The 23122-nt window shown below is 30.9% G+C and overlaps 1 protein-coding gene across 7 annotated transcripts in view; it reads left to right on the top strand.

The window, feature by feature from the left end:
* Positions 1–722: 722 nt before the first annotated feature.
* The window catches only part of LOC143054053 (dyslexia-associated protein KIAA0319-like protein), a 52363-nt gene continuing 29963 nt past the window's right edge, over positions 723–23122 (top strand). For all 7 annotated transcript variants that reach the window (XM_076226917.1, XM_076226915.1, XM_076226913.1 and 4 more), the window contains exons 1-5: positions 723–789; positions 9410–9536; positions 19450–19770; positions 20507–20689; positions 22652–22810. In XM_076226917.1, the coding sequence (XP_076083032.1) occupies positions 9461–9536; positions 19450–19770; positions 20507–20689; positions 22652–22810 (739 nt within the window). In that variant the 5' untranslated portion in view covers positions 723–789; positions 9410–9460. The remainder of the gene's footprint in view (positions 790–9409; positions 9537–19449; positions 19771–20506; positions 20690–22651; positions 22811–23122) is intronic.

Below are 23122 nucleotides of genomic sequence, written 5' to 3'. Positions count from 1 at the left end.
GTGATGTCTCGTTATTGTGGACAAATAGCGAAAAGAGGTTTAGATCAAGAATGTATCCATTTTATGATTTATCCTATACAAATGCAACGTTGATACTACAATCGTGACAATAGGCCAGAGTGTAAACATGCACCTTGTGGCTATTTCAGTATTGAAGATCTGTTTCGCTCAAACAGAGAATCTGGGCCAGTTGGACTTTTGACATCATTCAACAACCGCTTTTCCATACATAGCGTCAGATATTTGCTATTATGACTTCAAAATTTTACCTCTGCGATGTCCACTAGTAATGGCAGACAAATAGCGACAAGGTGTATTCTTTTTTATTTTGTTGTGTTTTAAGCATTACGGATTGCAATTAAATACAATCTGAATCACATTGTAACTAAAAGATATTCAGCAATATACCTCTAAAATAACTTTATGCATGTTATCAAGATCTTTTAGATAGTTCTGTGTGTCCGGGTGCTCATAAAAATTGTGCATTACTGCAGTACATGCGTGACAGGCTTGTGCAATCAATGCTCCCAGAGGCCATTTTAATGTTTTAACCACATCACGTCTAACAACTACATATTGCACGATATTTGTACTCATAATGACTATTTCACAAAAATACTCTTAATTTTCATGGGCGCATCCATATTGTAGGCCCGCACTTGTTTACAAAGTAAAAAATTGTTTCATTGGATAAAAATATTTACACTGACCAATCAGGAAAGGTTTTATCTTGGGTGACGTTAGAAATTCTATTATCGTCAAGTTGTAAACTGTCACACGTACTAAAAGGTAAATAACAACACTGATTTTATGTTATCAGCACCCTAGGGCCTTTCTCGTTAGTCAAGATTGACAGTTAATGAATTAAAGCACAATTAATATGTTTTTAATAAGTGTACACCAAGCCTAAAAATTGGGTCAGATCGATGTCAAGTCATTTGTGATCATTGGTTATTTGACACTGTACATGTCGCACAGATTTCAATATTAAAGACAGCTAATGATTTGTTAACCATGTGCACAGAACTGTTAAATATGCAGATTTGTCAAAACAGTAACATATATTTAATTTGAGGCATTAAACATGTAAAACTATGCCAAGAAAGCCATATATAATATATTATGCTCTTATATTATACTAGATTATTGAGTGTGTGTCCGAGCGAGAACTTCTCTATGTTCATTACTTTAGGAATATCTATCAAAAAGTAGTATTTTAATATTCAGCCCCATTCATCTATTTAGTCAGACGTCAGTCGCTACCTTGATATACCCTATCTTTTGTTAAATTTGTCGGGTAACTTATGACAATAAGCATTTGACGTCTTGAGCCGAACAGTTTTATCATTTTTACACAATTTAATCTACTGTGTGATGGTTCATATTCTGGACGCCAGTCTTTGCTCCTTTGTAATAAATCTACATACCAAAAAACAAATATGAAGCTTAGAAATGGAAAAATATTAAATACTAAACTCGTTGAAAGGGTATCTACACGTCTCAATCTTCAGAATCGCTTATCTAAAAATACTACCATAGCTAACGTTTTTAACAATAAAAATCGTGGTTACCCTTCTATCGATAAGTGTCATGCCAAAAAATGACTTACGTGTCCCCGTCTTTCCACCAACAATACAGTAAGGTCCACATTTAATGGTCGCACATTTTCTCTAAATTTTGAAACTGATATTACTTGAAAAACAAACAGTATTATTTGTTTACTCACATGAAACAAACCGGGATGCGGTATTCAGTACGTAGGTGAAACTGGGCGATATTTATCTAAACGCACGCAAGAACACCTGTATCGTTTTAAAAGACCCAATAAATTCAAAAGTATCATTTATCAACATCTTAAGAAGCACAGTCATCCTATTAAATATTTAACAGTTCAACCTTTAGAAGTAGTAAATAAGCAGCCTGGTGAATCTCATTCCAAGTTTGTACGATCACGAAAAATAAATGAATTAAATTGGATTAAAAAATTACAGACAGTCTACCCTCTCGGTCTTAATGATAATATCATGGGAATTGGCAATATATCAAGAACCGATTCTGTTAACATTTTGGATATAGTTTCTAAAACTGTTCGTAAAAATCGTTCTCATGGACGCAGAAAAAATCGCAATCAAAGAAAATTTCGGACCAACCATACAAATATTTCGGACCTAATTTCCATTTCAAAAAACAACGGCAGACATTATCTGTTAACCAAGCTTTGTTCTTTACCTATAAATAAATTAAATAAAATTTTAGAGGATTGCAACACAATTTCATATTACAGTCCTAAGTATGAAATTGTCCAAATTATAATGGCATATTGTTATTCTAAACTGTTTCCAAAAATTGATCGCCCTGAAGATCATAAAAAACATTTTATTAAAATAAAGTATGTCAATAAAGGTTTTGATTTTGTAAATATTGCCGGTATTTTTAACGACCATTCTGTTAAAGACCAAATTCCTGGATATTTTGATAATACTGAACTCCCTCTCATTTGTTATATTTACAAGAAATCGACCCGAAAATATGTGTTTAATTATAGCCAATTGTGTAAAGATGTAAATATCACTGAAAATACACCTATGTCGTGTAATTGCAGTAATTCAGAATACACCTATGGACCAATTTCCCATGTTATAACAGGAGACCTTAACATCGTTCGCGACCGAGAGTTAAAATCATTCCTCAGTAAAGGACCTAAATATCGTCCCCCGTCAACTATTAACTGGAATGAGTGTCGTAATATCATCAACGACTCACTCCGCGCCTACTGTTTGAAATGGGTAAAACGGGAAAAAGCTGACAAAAAATCTTTGGACTCTTTTTTTAATTCATTAATGAAGATAGTTGATATTCGAATACAACATTTTAAAGAACATTTTACCCTCAACAAAAACTATAAAAACCCTATTTCGCGTATCAAAAATAAACTAACAGAACTAGCCAAGGAATTTGTTTTTGTCCCGGCTGATAAAGCTGCTAATAATATCATTATTGTTTGACGTAAATTTTATATAGAGGTTCTGCAAAAGGAAATCACGAATTCACCAACATTCCAACTGACTTCATTTTCAGAAAACAACATCTGTAACAAACATAAACTTTTAGCTACTTCTTTACAAGCAGAACCAAACACAATGAAAGTCCCAACTATGTACTGGCTTCCGAAGCTGCACAAAAAACCTTACAAATATAGATTTATTTCATCTTCCAGCCATTGTTCAACTACTAAATTGTCTGTTTTACTTACTAGTACACTTGGTACAATAAAAAACCTGATAATAAATTGTTCAAATAAGGCCTTTGAAAATAGTGGAATTAATTACTTTTGGAGTGTCAAAAACTCGTTGGAAGTACTTGATAAATTGCATGCATATATTGGTGATTTTGAATCTGTTCAAAGTTTTGATTTTTCTACCCTATATACCACTTTGCCTCATATTCTTATTAAGAAAAAATTCACATCCCTAATTAACTGGGCATTTAAAAAGTCGGAATGCGAGTACATATGTTCAAACTCTTTTAGATCATTTTTTAGTAGCAATAAACAAAAGAACTATGTCAATTGGACATGCTTTGATACTATTTATGCACTTGAATTTTTACTTGATAACATTTTTGTTCGCTTTGGAGATTCCGTATATCGTCAAGTTATTGGAATTCCAATGGGGACTAACTGTGCACCACTTATTGCGGACCTGTTTTTGTATTGTTATGAGTTACAATTTATGACTAAAATTAGCAAAGACCCATCAAAACAACATTTGATACAAAAATTTAACAATACTTTTAGATATTTGGATGATATATTGGCTCTAAATAATGACGACTTCAGTATGTATACTAAAGAAATTTATCCTGTAGAACTTACTTTAAATAAAGCTAATGATAACAATGACCACTGCCCTTTCCTCGATCTTGATATCTATATCATAAACGGGAAGCTTAATACAAAAATTTATGATAAAAGAGATGATTTTTCATTTCCTATTGTTAATTATCCATTTTTAGATGGTGACGTTCCCTTGTCACCATCTTATGGTGTTTATATATCTCAGCTTGTACGATTCGCTCGTGTATGTAACAATGTATTAGATTTTAGCGAGAGAAATTTATGTATTACTGAAAAATTATTACACCAGGGTTTTCGATATATCACAAACTGGTCAAAACATTTACTAAATTTTATCACTGGTATAAGGAAATAATTCGTAAATATAACTCAACATGCAGACATCTTATACGTTCAGGTATTTCACATCCAAAATTTTATGGAAATATTCTTTATAAAGCACAAAAATGTCAGTATTCTCCTCAGAAACTAACAAAACCTTTAAATAGACTTATTAAAAGGGGATATAGTTACGATACTGTTGTCAGGTCATTAAAGATTGCATATTTTGGCTTTAACATTGATTCACTGATAGGGTCTTTGCATCGGAACTAAACACATTTATTTCTAAAAAAAATTAAAAAAAAAAAAAAAAAAACAGTTGTTGGCATGACACGGGTTATGTTCTTCTCATATACAAAAAAATGTATTTTATGATAGTATGATACTAAACCCCTAACGGGAGGGATTGTACCTGATATTCATATGATGAAGACATAATCTTTCAATCAGTTTAATTGAGGTCTGGAGCTGGCATGTCAGTTAACTGCTAGTAGTCTGTTGTTATTTATGTATTATTGTCATTTTATTTATTTTCTTTTGTTACATCTTTTGACATCAGACTCGGACTTCTCTTGAACTGAATTTTAATGTGCGTATTGTTATTCTTTTACTTTTCTACATTGGCTAGAGGTATAGAGGGAGGGTTGAGATCTCATAAACATGTTTAACCCCGCCGCAATTTTGCGCCTGTCCCAAGTCAGGAGCCTCTGGCCTTTGTTAGTCTCGTATGACTTTAAATTTTAGTTTCTTGTGTATAATTCGGAGTTTAGTATGACGTCCATTATCACTGTACTATTATGCATATTTTAGGGGCCAGCTGAAGGACACCTACGGGTGCGGGAATTCTCGCTACATTGAAGACCCATTGGTTGCCTTCGGCTGTTGTTTGCTCTATGGTCGGGTGGTTGTCGCTTTGACATATTCACCATTTCCTTTCTCAATTTTATATATATATTTTTTACATCAACATTATTTGTTTAGATCTATCCATCTCCAAGAGGGTTGTATTGGGGGTACTTTCATAACAAATAATGGTAAAAATTCTTGCCAAATGATGTTAACCGTAATTTTGTGACGTGATGATAAAATATATGCACTTTCTAGTAGATGGTGGTAATGCCCTTTACCGTCAGATGTCAAACGATCATTTTTTGCTATCGTTATAAGAGTCAAATGGGTTAAAATTTTACTGTGATTCGTCAAAATATCCTTATCGAGATTCTTCAGATGTTTTAGATAATTATCATTACTGTTATTTTTTGGAAACAAAATAGCGTGATTTGTCAAATTCAGCTGATTTTTTTATCGTCTAAAAGTAAGTACATTTTATCATCATGAACTAAAAATTACCGTTAGCGTCATTTGGCAAGAGTTTTTACCGTTATACGTCATGAAAGTACCCCCATTACTACCCTTTAAAACATAAGACCATAAAACAATCTAATGATTTAGACATGTTAGACGAACCACTTTAAATATTTTCCAAAATTAACGGTAGCAATAATTATTTGAGACTTCAGACGAATCATGATTTGCAAATTTAATTAACAGTCATGCTTTTTTCAATGAAACTTATTGATTTTCACATGACCATGATGACATATTGCAAATTGCCAGTAATTGTCCATCATGATGTTTATCTGCAATTCATCTTGACCAGTCATTGGTCATGTCAGTGACTCATTGGTCAGTTGCTTTCAGTTTCACACATTTCCAATAATCCCCTTGTTTATTCTTGACCTGTTAAATAATGATTGATAGCATTTAGTAAAATGTGTAATGTAAGGATAAACAATTAATTTCATAATAATCAAATAATGATTCAATAATAGATTTAACATGTTTAACAGACCTGTAATCCTTAGCCAGTTCATTGACCTTAAAATTGACTGTATTGATTTAAAGTTTGACCAATTGATTGCATTGAGATACAGGATTTAAGAGATGTATTGAATGATGCATTGAAACATATATGCACATGATGTATATGAAAATTGCATATTTCTAAAAAATTATTCAATTATTGAATTTATGTACAACGTCAAACATTTTTTGGGAATGGATAATGCTATCATTTTGTTGTCTGTGTTGTCGTATTTGTACGCAGACATTTGATCTCCTGACAACAACTTGAGTTTATAATGTGTCAAATATTTAATTATATAAAATAAAAATTCAGACCTGTATCTGTCAAGCTTGAATACTGTGTCCATTTTTGTCCCAATTGTTCAGGGTTGGACCTCTTCAGTCGTATCCAGCTGCGCTCGAGAGAAGCAGTTTATTTTAAATTATGTAAAGATCCCAGTCAGCATATCATACTAAAGGCAAACAATATGCATCCAAGTCTTCACTCTTATCTGATCTACATGTACAAGAATAATAAAAAAGATCTGACAAACTCATATACATGTACTCAACTTGATAATTTTATAAAAAGTTTAAAATTTTTAAATATAAAATGCGAATAAATTTGTAAAATTTAGTAAAGAAATGCAGGTGATTAGTACATTTACTGTATATTATTGTATGTTGTTCATGTTGAACCAAGACTCACAATGAAGAAGTGAATGCTTCTTTTGGTAATTTTATCTTTTTGTAAAAGCGTTGACAGAAGCTGACATTTGTATGAAGCTTGGTGTTAATAATCAAAGCTTTTACAGAAATTACAAAAGAAAAAGAAATTTATTGTCATAAAACTATAGTCATGATAATCATGATAATTACATCTGTATATATACATATATATGTACATGTAGGACTTTAAAATTTGATGGGGACGCTAAAGTACGATGTTCACGCTAAAGTGTGATGGTCTTCGCTAAAGTGCCATGCTTCATACGCTAAAGTCTGATGGTCTGCGAAAATATATAGACATAATAAATGTAGTTGGATTATGACGTTAAAATTCGTTTTTACAAAGTAAAATGAACATGTCGGAAGATAAAACAAAGAATGGAAGCGAACAAATGCATTTCAATGTTACGTTGCAGTTCACTTTGCGGTCCCCGTTAAAATATTGTCTTAATATATGTATGAGTGTTGTTCGGTCACGAGTTGAATATTTTTCAATATTTGAATTCTTTGGTTAGTTAATTTTTTATGAAATTAAAGCAGAAAATGTAAGGAACTATATCTTTTTCTACGCATTCACAATTTGTTTTGATCCGCGCATTCGTGAATTAATTTGTTGTTCGGCATTTGAATTAAAGCTTACAAGCACAAATATTTTTTTTTTATTTATTCCGACAATGACTGAATTTTGTATTTGCAACTAACGACTTTAAGGGGAGGTGTTTACATTAATAGAAGAAGGAAGAAAGATACCAGAGGGAGACTCAAACTCATAGCTGTATGAACGGCAAGCTTCACCAATCATCCACTACGCCCCTTGTCATGCTTGTCTTGAACATGCATGAAATATTTGCCATTGGATGTTAAGCAATCAACAATCGATCCAATAAGCTTTAATTGTGAATATACTATTGTGTACTATACCATCGCATTTTAGCAAACAAACAACGATCATACTTTAGCATGAGACCCCATCATACTTTAGTACCATTGCACTTTAGCGTGGCAATCACACTTTAGAGTACCATAGCACTTTAGAGTCCTACATATATATGCTACAACCATGAAATTTTGTGTTCATCAAGCTTTGTGTTTGTATTCCTTTGCATTTTCGGGTAGCATTGTGTGGTTATGAAAATTGTATTAAGAAATATTACCGTGGATATATTATTATTCGTTGGATACCAATTTCCTGGGTTCCGTGTGTATAGGTGAACCGTGAATTCAAATTTCAACGAATAACACATAAAAATTTTCTATAGGCTTTTAATTAAATTAATGCAAAACCATGAAATGAAATATCTACGAAAATGCAAGTTTTTCTCAATCCACAAAAATTGATACTTAGAAAATAGATGAATCCATGTAGTATTTGAATTATAGAAAGACTCGATAATCACATGATTGTTGTCAGCCAATTAAAAGTATTAATTTAAACGTTACATGTGTAATGTCATGAATGTAATAAATAAGTTTTGAAATTATTTGAGACCAACATGACCAAGTACATCTGTTATGTCTATATGTAATTCTTAGCAACTACAATGTACATGTATATCACAACTGTACAATAACTAAAATTCACTATCGTTATAAGTTAGAAAGAACAGAAATATCTGTTTTTATTCAGACTAAGTAATAAATTCTAATACATGTACAGACAAAAATGAATTATTTGATGAAGTATTAAAAAAAAAGAAACCATTTGTTTGACACATCAATCATGTTTTATTGAACAAATTATATGAAACACATTAAATCTGATATGTATTTAATTGTTTTATTATTTATAATGCAATATTTTCAGAGGTATTGATCAAATACTTAATGAAGAAAATAGATGCAGATATTTTAGCTTTACAATTTGTTTTAGATCAACGTGTTGAAATACATGTACTTAGGGAGGACGTCCAAAATTCAATGAAGGATAAAAAAATTAATTCAAATAGTTTGGGGATGGGGAGGGGGGGTGTCAAAATTGCTGCAAGTTTTGTTTAATTGACATGGATTTTATATACATGTATATCCTTATTGGTCAATTAATTTCCCCCAAATTAAGTTATTAGGGGGTTTAGGGGGGGGGGGAGGAGGTCAGTGAAAAAACTATATAGATTAAGTTTGTTATCCTACATTGAACTTTTGATGTCGTCCCTTAGATAAAAAATTTTCTTTTAATTGTTCAGAGGCAAGTATTTCATATTTATTCAAAACTATCGTTTTAATGTATAGAATATCAGTAATAAAAGTGTTTTGAGTTTTATGCATCAGTAAGCATGGTGAGGTCATAGACACAGAGTTCGCAAAAAGTGGTGGTCCTCAGGATTTTACCACCAAAAGTTTGCAAAGGATTGACACAATTTTAGTATTTTTCAATAGAGTTATAGTGAGGACCAGCAGATTTTCTTCAAGGACCACCAGGAAAAAAAAGATTTCGCGAACTCTGTAGTCAGTGTAGACAAGGAAATAAGCTACCAGTAGACTGGAGAGGAGAAGTTTCAGATCCAAACAGGGGATGATTAAATAAAGGAACAAACACAGTATAATTTTGATGATGCAATTAGTTGTTACTGAGGCAAATCCATGAGTTCTGGACTCACAAATAACTTTGTAGTACATTTACCTATATATCTAATGTCTTCAAATTGATATTTTATCTTTCAGATTTGAACTATTGAAAAATGGACATACTGATTTCTACTGACAAGTATTAAGATGTGTTATGGAGAACGGATAAACAGAACACCCTGTTACACTGTGGTATCTGTGACCATTTATTTACTCCTATCAGGTAGGTTAATTTTTATTCCCCAATGATGCCTGAACATGCTTAGATGTCTAAATGCTTAGAGTGCATTTGTTTCTAACCCGAAATTTTGTCATCGATGACTATCGTTTAGTAAACGTTAAGCTGCTAGAAACAAATACATCGTTTAATAAACTTTATCGACCCCGCGTAGTCAGACAGAAATAGATTACACTCACGCACTGTAAACAGGTAAAAGTGCGGGAAATAAATAACCTGGGGCCGGTTTCATGAAGCTATCCTAAGACATGTCATAAGACATATCTTAGGACATGTCTTATGATCCTTTTATGACTATCCTAAGACATATCTCAGACCTTGTCTCGAAGCTGTCTTAGGATCATCTTAGCTAAGACATCCTAAACCTGTCGCAAGTTCTTTAAATTTTCAAATATAAATATGATCTACGGAAAAAAATCATGTAAATGTAGTATGTCTTACCATAAATTATTCTAAACGTATTGATTAATATAATGACATAATTTGCAAAATAAATATAAAAAAATAAAAGTAATTTATATATAAATTATCTTTAAACAATACATCAATATAAATATGAAATTTTCAATGCAAAATTAAGAAAAAAGAATATAAAATTATGACATTGTATTGGTACAAGTGAGTTGAATTCAATTTCGACTTTATTGGTTATAAAAGGTTAAGAGATAAAATCGTGCAATTTTTATATCAATACATCGAACTTTCATTGTTGACAAATCCTGATAATCCGTCAATGTATATATGTTTTAAGCAGAAACAGGAGAGTAGATAATTAGATAATAATAAGATATTTTTTTTCAAAATTAATACAAAAAATGAGTGTAATTTATATTAATAAACGTATAACTATCCTAAGACCATCATAAGACACCTCTCGCGTTGTCCTAACTTTATGACCAACTTTAAGAGATGTCCTAATTTAGGACCACTTTGTGAAACCCACTTAGGACTCAGATATGTCGTAAGACCATCCTAAGACATGTCTTAGTCCTAAGACAGCTTCGAGAAACAACATGTGCTCGTAATTATTTAAAAGACAGATACAGAAACAAATTCATCGTTTACACGTCTTAACGATAAACGATCAATGACAACGCGACTATTTTGCGCGTACATCGTTTATGTGAACGATGTCAACGTTGACCAAAAACTGTAAGAAACAAATGGATTAAACGACTACGCGCGTAATCGTTTACATCGTTTAGGTTAGAAACAATTGCACTCTTAATCTTTCAGGGTAATTTCTAAAACTTAAATTAGCTTTCTGCTATTAATTATATAAAAACAGTTATATATTTTCTAGTAATGACTTTTTTTAAGGTTTTTGCCAAGAACTGAAATGATTTTGGAATTAAGATCTAAAATACAAAAGAAAGTACATATAATATTATCAAAGATCTAACATGACTATCCATGCTCTTTTGTAAGAAATTTCACTGTATATTTTTTTATCAGTTGCTAAATTTTTGGTTATCAGTTACTAAATGTTGATTGTATTTATTTTCTTGTAATATGGTAATAAACCTGCTGATTGATCATGTTGGTATTTTATGGAAATCCACAATTCCTTACTGAGTTATGGTTGAGTCTCTCCAGAGATATTGATGAACAACCACTTTTACCTTCGTTAACACCTGACTGACAGTCATCTGAAAATACTAACAATATATATGTATAGGGGCCAGCTGAAGGACGCCTCCAGGTGTGGGAGTTCCTCGTTACATTGAAGACCCATTGGTGGCCTTCGGCTGTTGTCTGCTCTATGGTGTTGTTGTTGTCACTTTGACACATTCCCCATTTCCTTTCTCAATTTTATGTTTATCATGTACAAATGTATATAGACAATAAACTTTATTATGAAATACTTTTCAGCAATGATAATCAATAGTTTTGATTATAAAATTCAAACTTAATCCATGTTGAACATGCTTAAATTTTCTATGTATCATGCATGTATTCATGTACCACCCTCCCCCTGCTACAAGTACAAGATTAGATGCTTGATCATAAATTCAATATAATTTCATGCCAAATTACACCAGTGTAAATATTAACATTCACATTAAGAATTGATTTACTGCAATTTGGTAGTCAGAAGTGAAGCCATAAACAGGAATTGATTCATTAATTATAACTTCTAAGTGGTAAACTCTAGTCCATCAGGGCTAATCACAGAATTTAATTGGTAACATTAACTTAAATATAAGCTCATATCTCCTCTGAATAAAAATTTAATGTTTCACAGTGGTCTAATAATTGCTTACTACCACTTTAATTAAACTTGGATGGATAGTTGTTTCAGTGGCATTTGAATAAGCCCCTGTACTGGTAGTGTTCCAGTAGAAATATAACTTTTTTTTATTTAGTCCTAACATGATATTATTAGCTCATACTTCCTGTCATTGCTAGATGGTTATTGCCTTATATAGTGTAAATCACAAATACTCTGGATTCATAGTTCATTTGTTATTCGTTGTATACCAATTTTCGTGGATTTTTTGTTTACAGGTGAAACACAAATCTAAATGTTCAAACGACTGCAAAGTTTATTTTCTATTGGGTTGTCTGCAGATTTTAGTAAAACAATGAACTAAGATGTCCCTGAAAATGCAGATTTTGATCTGTCTATAAAAATTGTTAACCATGAAATAAAATGTTGAACTGCATGGTATAAAAGAAATTTACATATATGATTTACTAGCTCTCTTCAGAAGAAAACAAATATAATGTGTTGGTTTCATTTGTGACTAGTTTTGATATTGTGTGCTATAGAGCATGTAGAGATCTGTAAAGATTTGACCTGTAAATTGTCAATTTTACAGACATGGAGATCAATTAGTTTTTTTAAGGGAGAAATTTAAGAACTTTCTGTAAGGACATTTTCAATAAAAGATCATGCAAACTTCTCTTATGACATGAATCAATATGCCATGGTCGTTTATATTGTTACATGATTGGGATATGGTTTCAAGCAATAGATTGAAATGACATCCTGTTTAGTGAAGATGTTTAAACAAGATTTATATTGTCATAAAGATTAATCACATCAAATTGATGACTTTGAAATTTATAAATATTGCATTAAAAATTGTGAAATCAGCAAAAAATGTGTATTTCAGTTAAAGTAAATGAATTTGTCCTCTTTGTGGTCCCTCAATGCATGCTAAATGGAGTACATTAATAAACGTTTTATTGTGAAACATGCAATTTAAACATGATTTTGATTTTATTGCTCAGGACATGCAAACATTGATTTTGTAATGTTTATAAATTCTTTATATTAGCCTTTTACATCATAACTTTTATTGGTTGAAAATTGAGCTTTTTTGATAATCATTTTGCAGGACTCTGCAAAGAAATCTTTTCCATCAGCTAGTCCAGAGTCTGATATTCCAACAATTTTCTTATGTGTCAAAACAAACATTTCCAAATAGTTACTAGTCCTTTTTTTTTTTTACTAGTCTTAGGCATGAGACTAGTGGCTAACAGTGCAGACTGATGATTTGCTTGTTTATGGAAAAGCTTTGTTTTTCTTGTGAACTTAGACATGTTAGAGTACTGTATGAGTTTAGTTTTGAGAGGGAAAGAGGGAAAGAGATAAAATGTTTAGAGAAAATATGTATGATGACATTTAACATGTTTAAACTTGTTTAAAAGCAGTCAGGGGTACTACTTAAACAAGTTAATTTTATTTACTTGAACATGTAAAAAAAAATATACACTTATAAGTAAATAAATAATGTTTGAATAATCTCACCTTTATTTTCTCAAAAATTTACTTGTATAAGTAAATTTTTCTTACAATCCCACAAAAATCCTCAAGTTTTGAGATGTAAAATCATGCCTTTAATGATTTTTCCCAGGTTTGCTCAATTTTTTTCATTTAAATTCAATGTTTCATCTCATTAATTCATCAAAGAATCTGATTGAGCAAAGATTTTGTATATTAGTGCAAGGCCTTCAAAAATTGCTCCTTTGGGGCTTGTAAATAAGCAGTGTTATGAAGATAACAGACAAATGGGATTTTCATTGTCCATGAAATTACACTTAAATGATTGGTAAAGACATCTATAAAGGGTACACAAGTTAAAATTCTATTAGAGCAAAGAAATCTTAAGAATTCAAGAAAAGAAGAAAGGATGACTTTTTTTTACCTATAGATACAAGTAAAACATTCTGAATGTCTAAGGGACATAACTAAGCCATTTTTTTTTACCTATACAAGTAAATAAAATTCACTTGTATAAGTATCCTACAAATTTACTTATATGTGTATATTTTTTTTTACTTGTTCAAGTAGATAAAATTAACTTGTTTAAGTAGTACTCCTGACTGTCACTGAAAGTTCATTGTGAACTCTTAACATGCTTAAACAATCAATTGCAAATGACCAAAGCATAACATTTATTTGATTTATATTACATAAATATTTAACTACAGACAAATAGGATAATTTGTTGTCATTAACTGTGAGTGGGGATAGGACCTTTATCAGGACTCAGGGATCGAGTGTTTTTAAGCTCAGGATTTCGGGATTGGCCCTTTTGTGATCCGGGAATTCTTTTTTTCAAATTTCAGGATGTCTGGATTTAAACTGTTAAAATCACAGTGATTTTGATATTCATGATATTAAAAACAATGGAATAGCTAAAATAAGTACTTAAATCTGTTTGTACTAACACAGTATCATTTGAATGGCATGCCCACCATGGTAGATATATTTTACAATGTCTGCAGTAATGCCACTTGTTGTTTTTAAATAATAATTTTGAGGTCTTTTCTTTTGTTATTAACTCCACTACATCTATATCTTTGGGACCTAAAAAGTTTATCTCCTTACATGTCAACACAGAGGTTTTGTGATCAAACCCAGTTGGTGTCTGGGTGTGTTTGACTGCTATCTCAATTACCTAGATCGGCATGAAATATATATACATGTACCACTGGACCTAAATAAAAAACAAATTATTCAATTGACTAGGATAGTCAGTATTCCTGTCAAATTTCATTGGTTTTCTCTACAAACTCTTGCTACCATGACATAACAAGAGTCTTGCTAGCGGCTCTTAATACCACCAATCAATTAATAAATCTTCATTAATTATATTTTAGAATATTTTAGAGAAAATCACAATGAGAGGTTTAAAGGGAAATAAAACATGTATTGAATTGATAAAAGAATTGATAAAAGATTTATAAACATAAGATTTCCTTCTTACAATGTCTTAACTTTAACAAGAGGATTATGTTGTATAAAGGTATAAGATCTACAATGTAACATGTATCTGACAGTTTATTGGATTTGGATTAAACTGTATGACATTATATGCAGGTGTTACATTATATACTTTTAGAATGAGAAGGGTATTGCATACATGTACCTACTGGATGTATTAGATTATATGAGATGTATGCACCAAGAGAGCATTTATATAGCTGTAAGAGATGTATCTTATTTACATCGAAGATCATTGTCAATGCAGGATGATAATTTTCAATAATAAAGGAGAGGGGGGGGGGAGGGGAGGGTCTTTCAGCAATTTGATCATATGTTATTGAAAATCTAGTTAAATGTAGAGTATTTGATTTCATTTTTAAAACAACAACTTGGTGTAGTTATCTTACGACTTTTTTATGCCCCTGCCGTAGAGGAGGGGGCTTTAAGTTTTACCCTAGTCAGTCTGTACGTCAGTCTGTCCATCCATACTTTGTTTTGACAAATGGGGGAATATAATCTGTTATTATGACATTCAGGATTTGAATACTTGTTTGTATAATTCCAATTACATTTCTACAAAGTTGTATAAAATTATAAAAACCACAGTTTAAAATTTCATTCCTCCAAATCAAGTGCTTTTCTTGATTTACTTGCATCAGGAATACCCGGTATAAACTTTTTAAAAACAAGTTAAACATAGATGAACATATTTATACAGATCCATTATTCATTCTTTATTTTCTTATTGTCTCTATTATTTTGAAATAAGAATACATAAGTTAAAAATGCTTTTTAAATCAGATTTATAAAGTTTTGGAATGTAACATTTAAATGTATGTTGAATAAGGTACTATGGATTATAATAACCTGTATTAACACTAAGTAGAATGTTAATAATATTTATTTATAAGATAAATTAGATCAATATACAATATGTCATGTATGTATCATCAGGAATATAATGATTTAAAAAATAAAACAAAGTTGAAAATATTTATTCAGATGAGATTCATTCTTTATTTTCTTTAGTCTGATAAAAATATTCATTAGTTAAAAGTACAGCTAAAGTAGATTAATATAATTCTTTTCATAAAAAAAATTCCCTGCTTTAGGTATATAATATTTGAAATATGTTGTATTATAAGGTACCAGAGATTATGTATTTTAATTACCAGAGTTTATAATAACCACTCAGTGTTACTTTAATACTATTAGTAGAATGTTAATAATATTTATTTATAAGATAAATCAAATCAATATACAATATTATGTATTGATCTCTAACTCTCTGATTTGTTTACTTATTCACATAATGGTTAATTTAAAGTGATAAACTGACGTTGAATCTAAATATAGAGTGTTGTTTGATTTGTCATTTATTTACCCTAGTTAAGTATATAAAATGACATGATTCAATTTGCTTGAAATTTCATAATCAGTTACAGCAGAATGCATTGAGTGTGTAGGTAAAGGTAATAACTTTGGTTAGCTTGCTTCCTAGCTGACCCATGAAGTCATTATTATGTTAGGTAAACTACCCTCCTTTAAGAGTAGACTAGTCCGGCAGATAACCAATCTATCTGTCTGTAGGACTAGACTAACTCCCAAAGGAGGGTTACGTATACCTAACGTAATAATGACTTATGATGATGGTTCAGCTAACTTGAGCAAGCTAAACAAAGATATTACTTTTACCTACACACTAAATGTATTCTGCTGTAAGGAATATTCACTTCATTATTAAGAATGTAAGGATTTATGGAATAAATGTCAACGAGACAGTGACCCAAAAACAAACTTACAAGAAGACTTTAGTGTCAGAGTTAAATAACAAATATAACACCGAAGTATGAATTTAATTATCTATGCCTGTAATAACAATTTTGTCACCATAAGGCATGCTTTTAAAGTCATATCTGAATTATACATTACAATCTTTATGAACATCTCTACACAAAATTTAGGAATGCATCTTTATAATTCAACACACAAAACTGCATAAAATTTCAAGTTATTTAAAGTTGCTAGTTCAGAATTGTGTGAATAAATTGAACATAGACCATAAAAAAATTCTCTTAACTTTAAATTCCATTAGTGATAACACATTAAGATACAACAACAAAAAAATTATCCAGAAAAGCAAAAAAAAAATTGTAGACTTTTTAAAAGGCTAAAAAGATTACGACTTAAGCAGAAGAAAAATAGAAAAAAAATAAAGTAGACTTTTCATTAGGTTCAAAATATTGAGATAAGCTGAAAGCTAAAGTCTGTTTTCATATTTTAATGAAATTGAAAATTATAATGCATTTCAATTTAAATTTTCAGGTGTTTTTTCTCAACATTTATAAAGTAGTTACAAGTATAGTTTTATTCATTGTTTACTAAGTCTATGGCAAACACATACACCTAAGATTTTTCTATTTTATATCATAGAAACAGATCACATTAAAAGGAAGCAAATTATTTCTGGTCTAGACTCAGACTGGTGAAATTTGAGTTTCTTTAATAATAATAATCTTTATTTGTCATATAAGTAACATTATACTTGTGACTTAAACAAAAGTAACAACAATAATGACATTTAACAGCTGTAAAACAATTAGTTCTTTCTAGGAAATCATTTGAATCAATGACACTCATAGAAGTGTTGTAATTAAACAAGATACCACTGCTATTATGCAATCGTTCTGGTTTTAGATGTAACACTAAACCTTTATTTGTTTTTGATGCAGACAAAACGAATAAAAACGATTTTGATTTTGGTTTCATATTCCATTATGAATCATAATATTAGAATATAAATGAATTTAGAGTGTTTGAGCTCCATTTAGATATTAGTAAAATGTCTATCTTTAGAAATAGCATCCAGCCAAAAAGCCCTTTATTGAGACTATTATCTTCTTTAATTTTTATGCCCCATTTATGGGCATTATGTTTTCTAGTCTGTGCGTCCGTTCCTCTGTTCGTACTTCCGTTTGTTCGTCCATCTGTCCAGCTTCAGTTAGTTTTTGATGGAGTTGAAGTCCAATCAACTTGAAACTTTGTACAAATGTTCCCTATAATATGATCTTTCTAATTTTAATGCCAAATTAGATTTTTTTACCCCATTTTAACGGTCCAATGAACATAGAAAATGATAGTGCGGATGGGGCATCCATGTACTATAGGGACACATTCTTGTTTTTATTTTTTTCCCCACAATAACAATCAATTATCTTACCTGTGATAAATATAAACACCGCAGTACATGTATTATCAATATTATATAATGACAACTCCTTTTTAGATTTAGAAAAAGTTTATTATTTGTCACGTTTTCTTGGTGATGAATTCTATGTGTACAGGTAATAATAAGAAAATAATCATGCTTTCTGCTTAAAAGCTAATGGCCTTGCAATAAAGAACAGATAAAAGATCAAATTTTATATTTACATGATGTATAAGTGTTGACACTTAATAAATTTGATTTTTCAAACTGCATTTTGTTGACTATGTTGAACTATAATTTGAAATTTAGCTCTCCCACCATTACAACCTTATTTGTGATGATGTGGAGTAAAGCATGCAACAATTATTTATAAAGAAGAGTGGTATGTTTTGAGAGGGGTTTAGTTTTGTCTATTTCTTCTGTAAACTTAAAAAAGAAAATATTGGACAAAAACTAAATTCATATATTTCTTTGCTTTGGCCTTTGGGGCATAAAAGGATAACATCCAAATACCAATTTATTTTATGATTGTAGCTGACAGTCTGGAAACAATGAGCTTCATTGATAAAAACCGTAATGGATCAATAGTCGTGATAGTGGACTGAATTGTGTCATTGGAAATCAGCAGAATTAATATTACTTAATAGATAGTCAATCAGACAAAATTTATTACTTTTCTTCATCAGATGGTATTAGTGGGTTATAGATCATGTAGATAAGTGGTTTGTGACTTACAAAAAATGTTATGTATAGGCAATGGAAATAAAAATTTAAGCAAATGTAGACTCATACATTCTTTGATTCATTTTACGTGTCAATTTCTGAATATATATAATAAAACTGAAGTGAGAAATTTTTACAGAGTTTGGTCTGAATCCAGAATTGATGATTAATCAATAAAAAGTACTTGTATGATTATAAATTTTAGCAATAATAAGTCTGTTAATGAATATTTTGAAAAAAACTCTCAGAGAAAACTTGCCTGAAGTTTAAAAAAATTCCTACAAAAATAAGAAAAAAAGGTATGTTTGCCAACTCTACCAGCATGAATAGAGCCCAAATGTAGTAGAAGTTATCAGTGTACAGCCTATAACAATAATAAGCCTATACAATTCTATCTATTATAAGTTGTGCTCTCAAAGCTTAAATAGAAGTACCAGTACATGTACTATAAAATGTCTAAATTGAAGACAAATATTAACAATTTCTCTTATAAATACCTAGCCCCTGCCTAATAAAATATATGACACAAGAAGCAATGAAGAATTAGATAATAATATGAAGTATGGGGTCTTTTTAACTTGACAAATGATGATTGAAGATTTTATCGACCTTGACTGGCTATATACAGCCCTCACACGGTCCGTGTCTACTGTCTTCACAAAAGATTATTCTTTAGTATTTTATAAAGCTGTTTCGTGTGCTTCTGACCTTGAAATTTTCTTCTATAGCTGATCCCCTTTCTATTTTAGGTGTTCTCAGTGTTGATATTTGTCGTAAGGATACCAGTACAGAAGAACTGACCTCAGCGTTACACCAAGGTGCCTTACCAGTAGGACAATTTCAAGCAGGGAACTTTTCAAAAGACACGAAAGCGACCAAACTTTCGACCTGTATACTAAGCTGCTGTAACCAAGACAACTGTGACGCTGTCTTCTTCTTTCATAATCCAAAAATAGATTCAGTCACATGTTATCTGATACAATGTAACAAGACATACTCAGGATCATGTGATCCAGGTCCAAAAGATGCAGCTACAAATAAAACTTACTTTGTAAATGTTCGAGATGTTGGTAAGTAGACGGTAGATTTAAGAAGATGAGATATGATTGCCAATGAGATTCTCCATCAAAGTCACAATTTGTAAAAGAAAACCATTATAGGTCAAAGTACGTTCTTGAACACGGAGCCTTGGCTCACACCGAACAGCATTGCTATAAAGGGCCCAAAAATGACTAGTGTAAAACATTCAAATGGGAAACCAACAGTCTAATCTGTATAAAAAAATGAAAAAAGAGAAACATTTATGAACCACATCTACAAATGACAACCACTGAATATCAGACATGTATTATAGAATTAAATTTCAAACGTTACTTTGGTACTTTCAATCTTTGTGTTTTAAATATATTGCAGTATTGATATGTTGTAGGCAGGACAACAGCCATTTTAAACATAGATGAATGTCTTTAACTATATCTGTAGGACATTAAGTAAAATACTCAAAAAATTTAAACTCATAAGTACTGTATTTCCTTTTTTTTTTTAAACTGAATAATATATATATATTGTTTGTAAATTTTCTTGACCCATTATCATAACTACAATGCAAATATATTTAAACGAAAATAAACATCTAAATATAATCATGATAATATGGTAGAATGATTCTTTCTGTAAGACTTCATAAGACCAAATGAAGCAGCAAATTAACCTTTATCTTTACCTTTTCTAATCAGTTTTCAAAATTAAATTTATCATGTTTATTGGAAATAATTCTAAAATATACTTTCATTTGTTTTTTTTTAGTTTATTCCCAGGGAGGTAGTACCCCTGCTCAGCGTGAGGGATCTTGTAACATACTGAGTGAGAAGTCAGGTTGTGAGGAACATGAAGTGTGTAGGTTAAAAGCTACAGCTTCGTCCTACGAAACGGAATGTGTCTGTATCAAGGGATACAAGTTTGACGAAGACCAGAAAATATGTGTTCAAGGTAAAAATGCTTGAAGACCCATTGGTGACCTTCGGCTATTGTCTGCTCTATGGTTGGGTTGTTGTCTCTTTGACACATTCCCCATTTCCATTCTCAATTTTATTGAGTCTATTTTGTTTGATTACTAGACAGTCTTAGTACTGCCAACTTTAAGAATCATACATAGGTTAAGAGTCATGTTTTCCATATATTTCTCACAACCAATTGACAAATGATCAAAAATTGATACCCATGAAAATAAATGAATCCTCAGTATACAAACTTCCAATGTTTTGTAACAGAAACTGTTGAACTGTTGACCAACTTTGTTTCTAATTACCGTTAATTGGGTTATTTTGGTTTATTTGATGCCTCCAATGAACGTGCCAAAATTAAACACACAAAAATAAATCAAACAGTAAAATTTTAATCGCCAAAATCGTGTACCGGTACAACTATATCGTTATGTTAATCGTTAGGGAAAACATCTTATGTTATCATATCTTCCGTAGATTAACTACAATTCTATACATAGCCAAATTTGCAAATAAATACCTGATTTAATTTGACAATATTACTATACCCTGTTTAATTTGTTGTCAATTTTCGGAAATTATTAAGAAAACACAACATGAATTTTTATTCACACATGTCATAAATATGCCAAGCTATTGCTGATTAGGACGCCGTTGTGTGTAATTACAATATCAACAAAGCACCAAAATAAAACACATGCTTTTTGAGAGAAAACCGCTTAAATATCCTGACGCCAACACTTCCCAATTTATCATACTATAGTTTTTAAAACAATCCTAGCTGTTGAAATACAATATTTTTTTAAAAAGTGGAATGGTTCAATTTCGGTAATAAATTACCTTAGATTCACTGAGTATGGTGTTGTTAAATGTATCATTATTTTTGCTTATTTTATCATTTTCAAATTGAATAAAAGTGATCTATAATTTATTCCTCAACATTTAATTTAAGTAACAAATTTCATTGATTTAAATCAAAGGCAACAGTCTGTCTTATCAATACATTGTCACTAGGTTCAATGTAATATAACTCGGTTAAATCATTTCAATTTAATCTTTATTGTCACATATGTTGCCATGTTAATTTAAATCAATGGGGAAAAAATATATCTTTAATAATTGTTATAGAATGATAGACATGATAGATAAATACTTTTAATAAAAGATTTAAAAATTGGTTTCCTATATTTGCATATGAAAATGTCTGTTCTAGGCATATAGAGCCACTAATTTGGGCCTTGTTGGACAGAACATACAAGAAAGTATTACATATTTTAAACAAAATATTTGGGTGGCTTTAGTATCAAATGAAAGCTTGGGGACTTGGAGTGCCGTAAAACCCCTGTTGAAAGATTCTTATGAATGATAAGAAAGAATGTACAATTATTATAGGAGGGCACATTTGCCCTGTTGTTCAGGGCAGAAGTACATGGTTTTCTGTCTGTCTGTCTGTCCGTCCGTCCATCCGTCCATCTGGCAAATCAGTTTTCCACACTTTTTTCTTCATGCTGGAGGATATTGATTTGATATTTGGTGTAATGTTTTATCATGAGAAGTTATAGATCAAGTCTAAATTTTGTTCTTGTCTGATGATTTTGTGCAGAGTTATGGTCTTCGGACTTACAAAATTTACTGAAATAATCAGTTTTCTGCAATTTTTTTGTCATGATTGAAGATGTTGATTTGCAAAATGGTACATACTGTTATCATGACAAGCTACAGATCAAGTTAGGATTGTGTTCCGGTCTTATGATTTTGTGCAGTTATGGTCCTTGGACTTACAAAATTTACTTAAATAATCAGTTTTCAACATTTTATTTCGTCATGCTTAAAGATATTGACTTGATATTTGTTATATAGTTAGGGGACTATATATTGCCATGCAATACTCACAGAATGCTTGTTTATAAAGTAATTTAAGTAAAAGATGAATACTTGTATTTTTCAGAGAAGAAGACTAATAAGATATGTGATCCCTCCAAGTCTGAGTGTGGGGACCATGAGGAGTGTTACACACCCAGTAACCTGAGTCCACACCTAGGCATCTGTGTGTGTAACAAAGGGTACGAGAAAAATGACGAAGGAATTTGTACTTCAGTCATTCCAAGTAAGTTTTAGGTCATTTTTTTTTAATTTGACAATATTGTAATAATTTGTGTAACCAGACATGCTTGATACTGTGTTGTGCTCAGGTTTACTGAGAATTAACCAAATTGTATTCCTCCCTCATCTTTGTGGTTGTATTTGATGTGACTTGTAGTAACTATGTGGTGGGAAAATTTATTTTTTTGTTTCAAGACTTTTTCCAGAAAGTATTCTTGACCTTTATTTGGCTTATGTTGAAATTGATTATATAAAGTAAATTGTTTTAGTTCCTTTTACTGTAATTGGATTTCATGCTAAAATGGAGTCTAATTTC

The sequence above is a fragment of the Mytilus galloprovincialis genome, chromosome 12 (assembly GCF_965363235.1).
Source record: "Mytilus galloprovincialis chromosome 12, xbMytGall1.hap1.1, whole genome shotgun sequence".
In the NCBI taxonomy this organism is placed as follows: Eukaryota; Metazoa; Mollusca; class Bivalvia; order Mytilida; family Mytilidae; genus Mytilus; species Mytilus galloprovincialis.
Note: the sequence above shows the minus strand (reverse complement) of the source record. Positions and strands in the feature narration are given on the sequence as shown.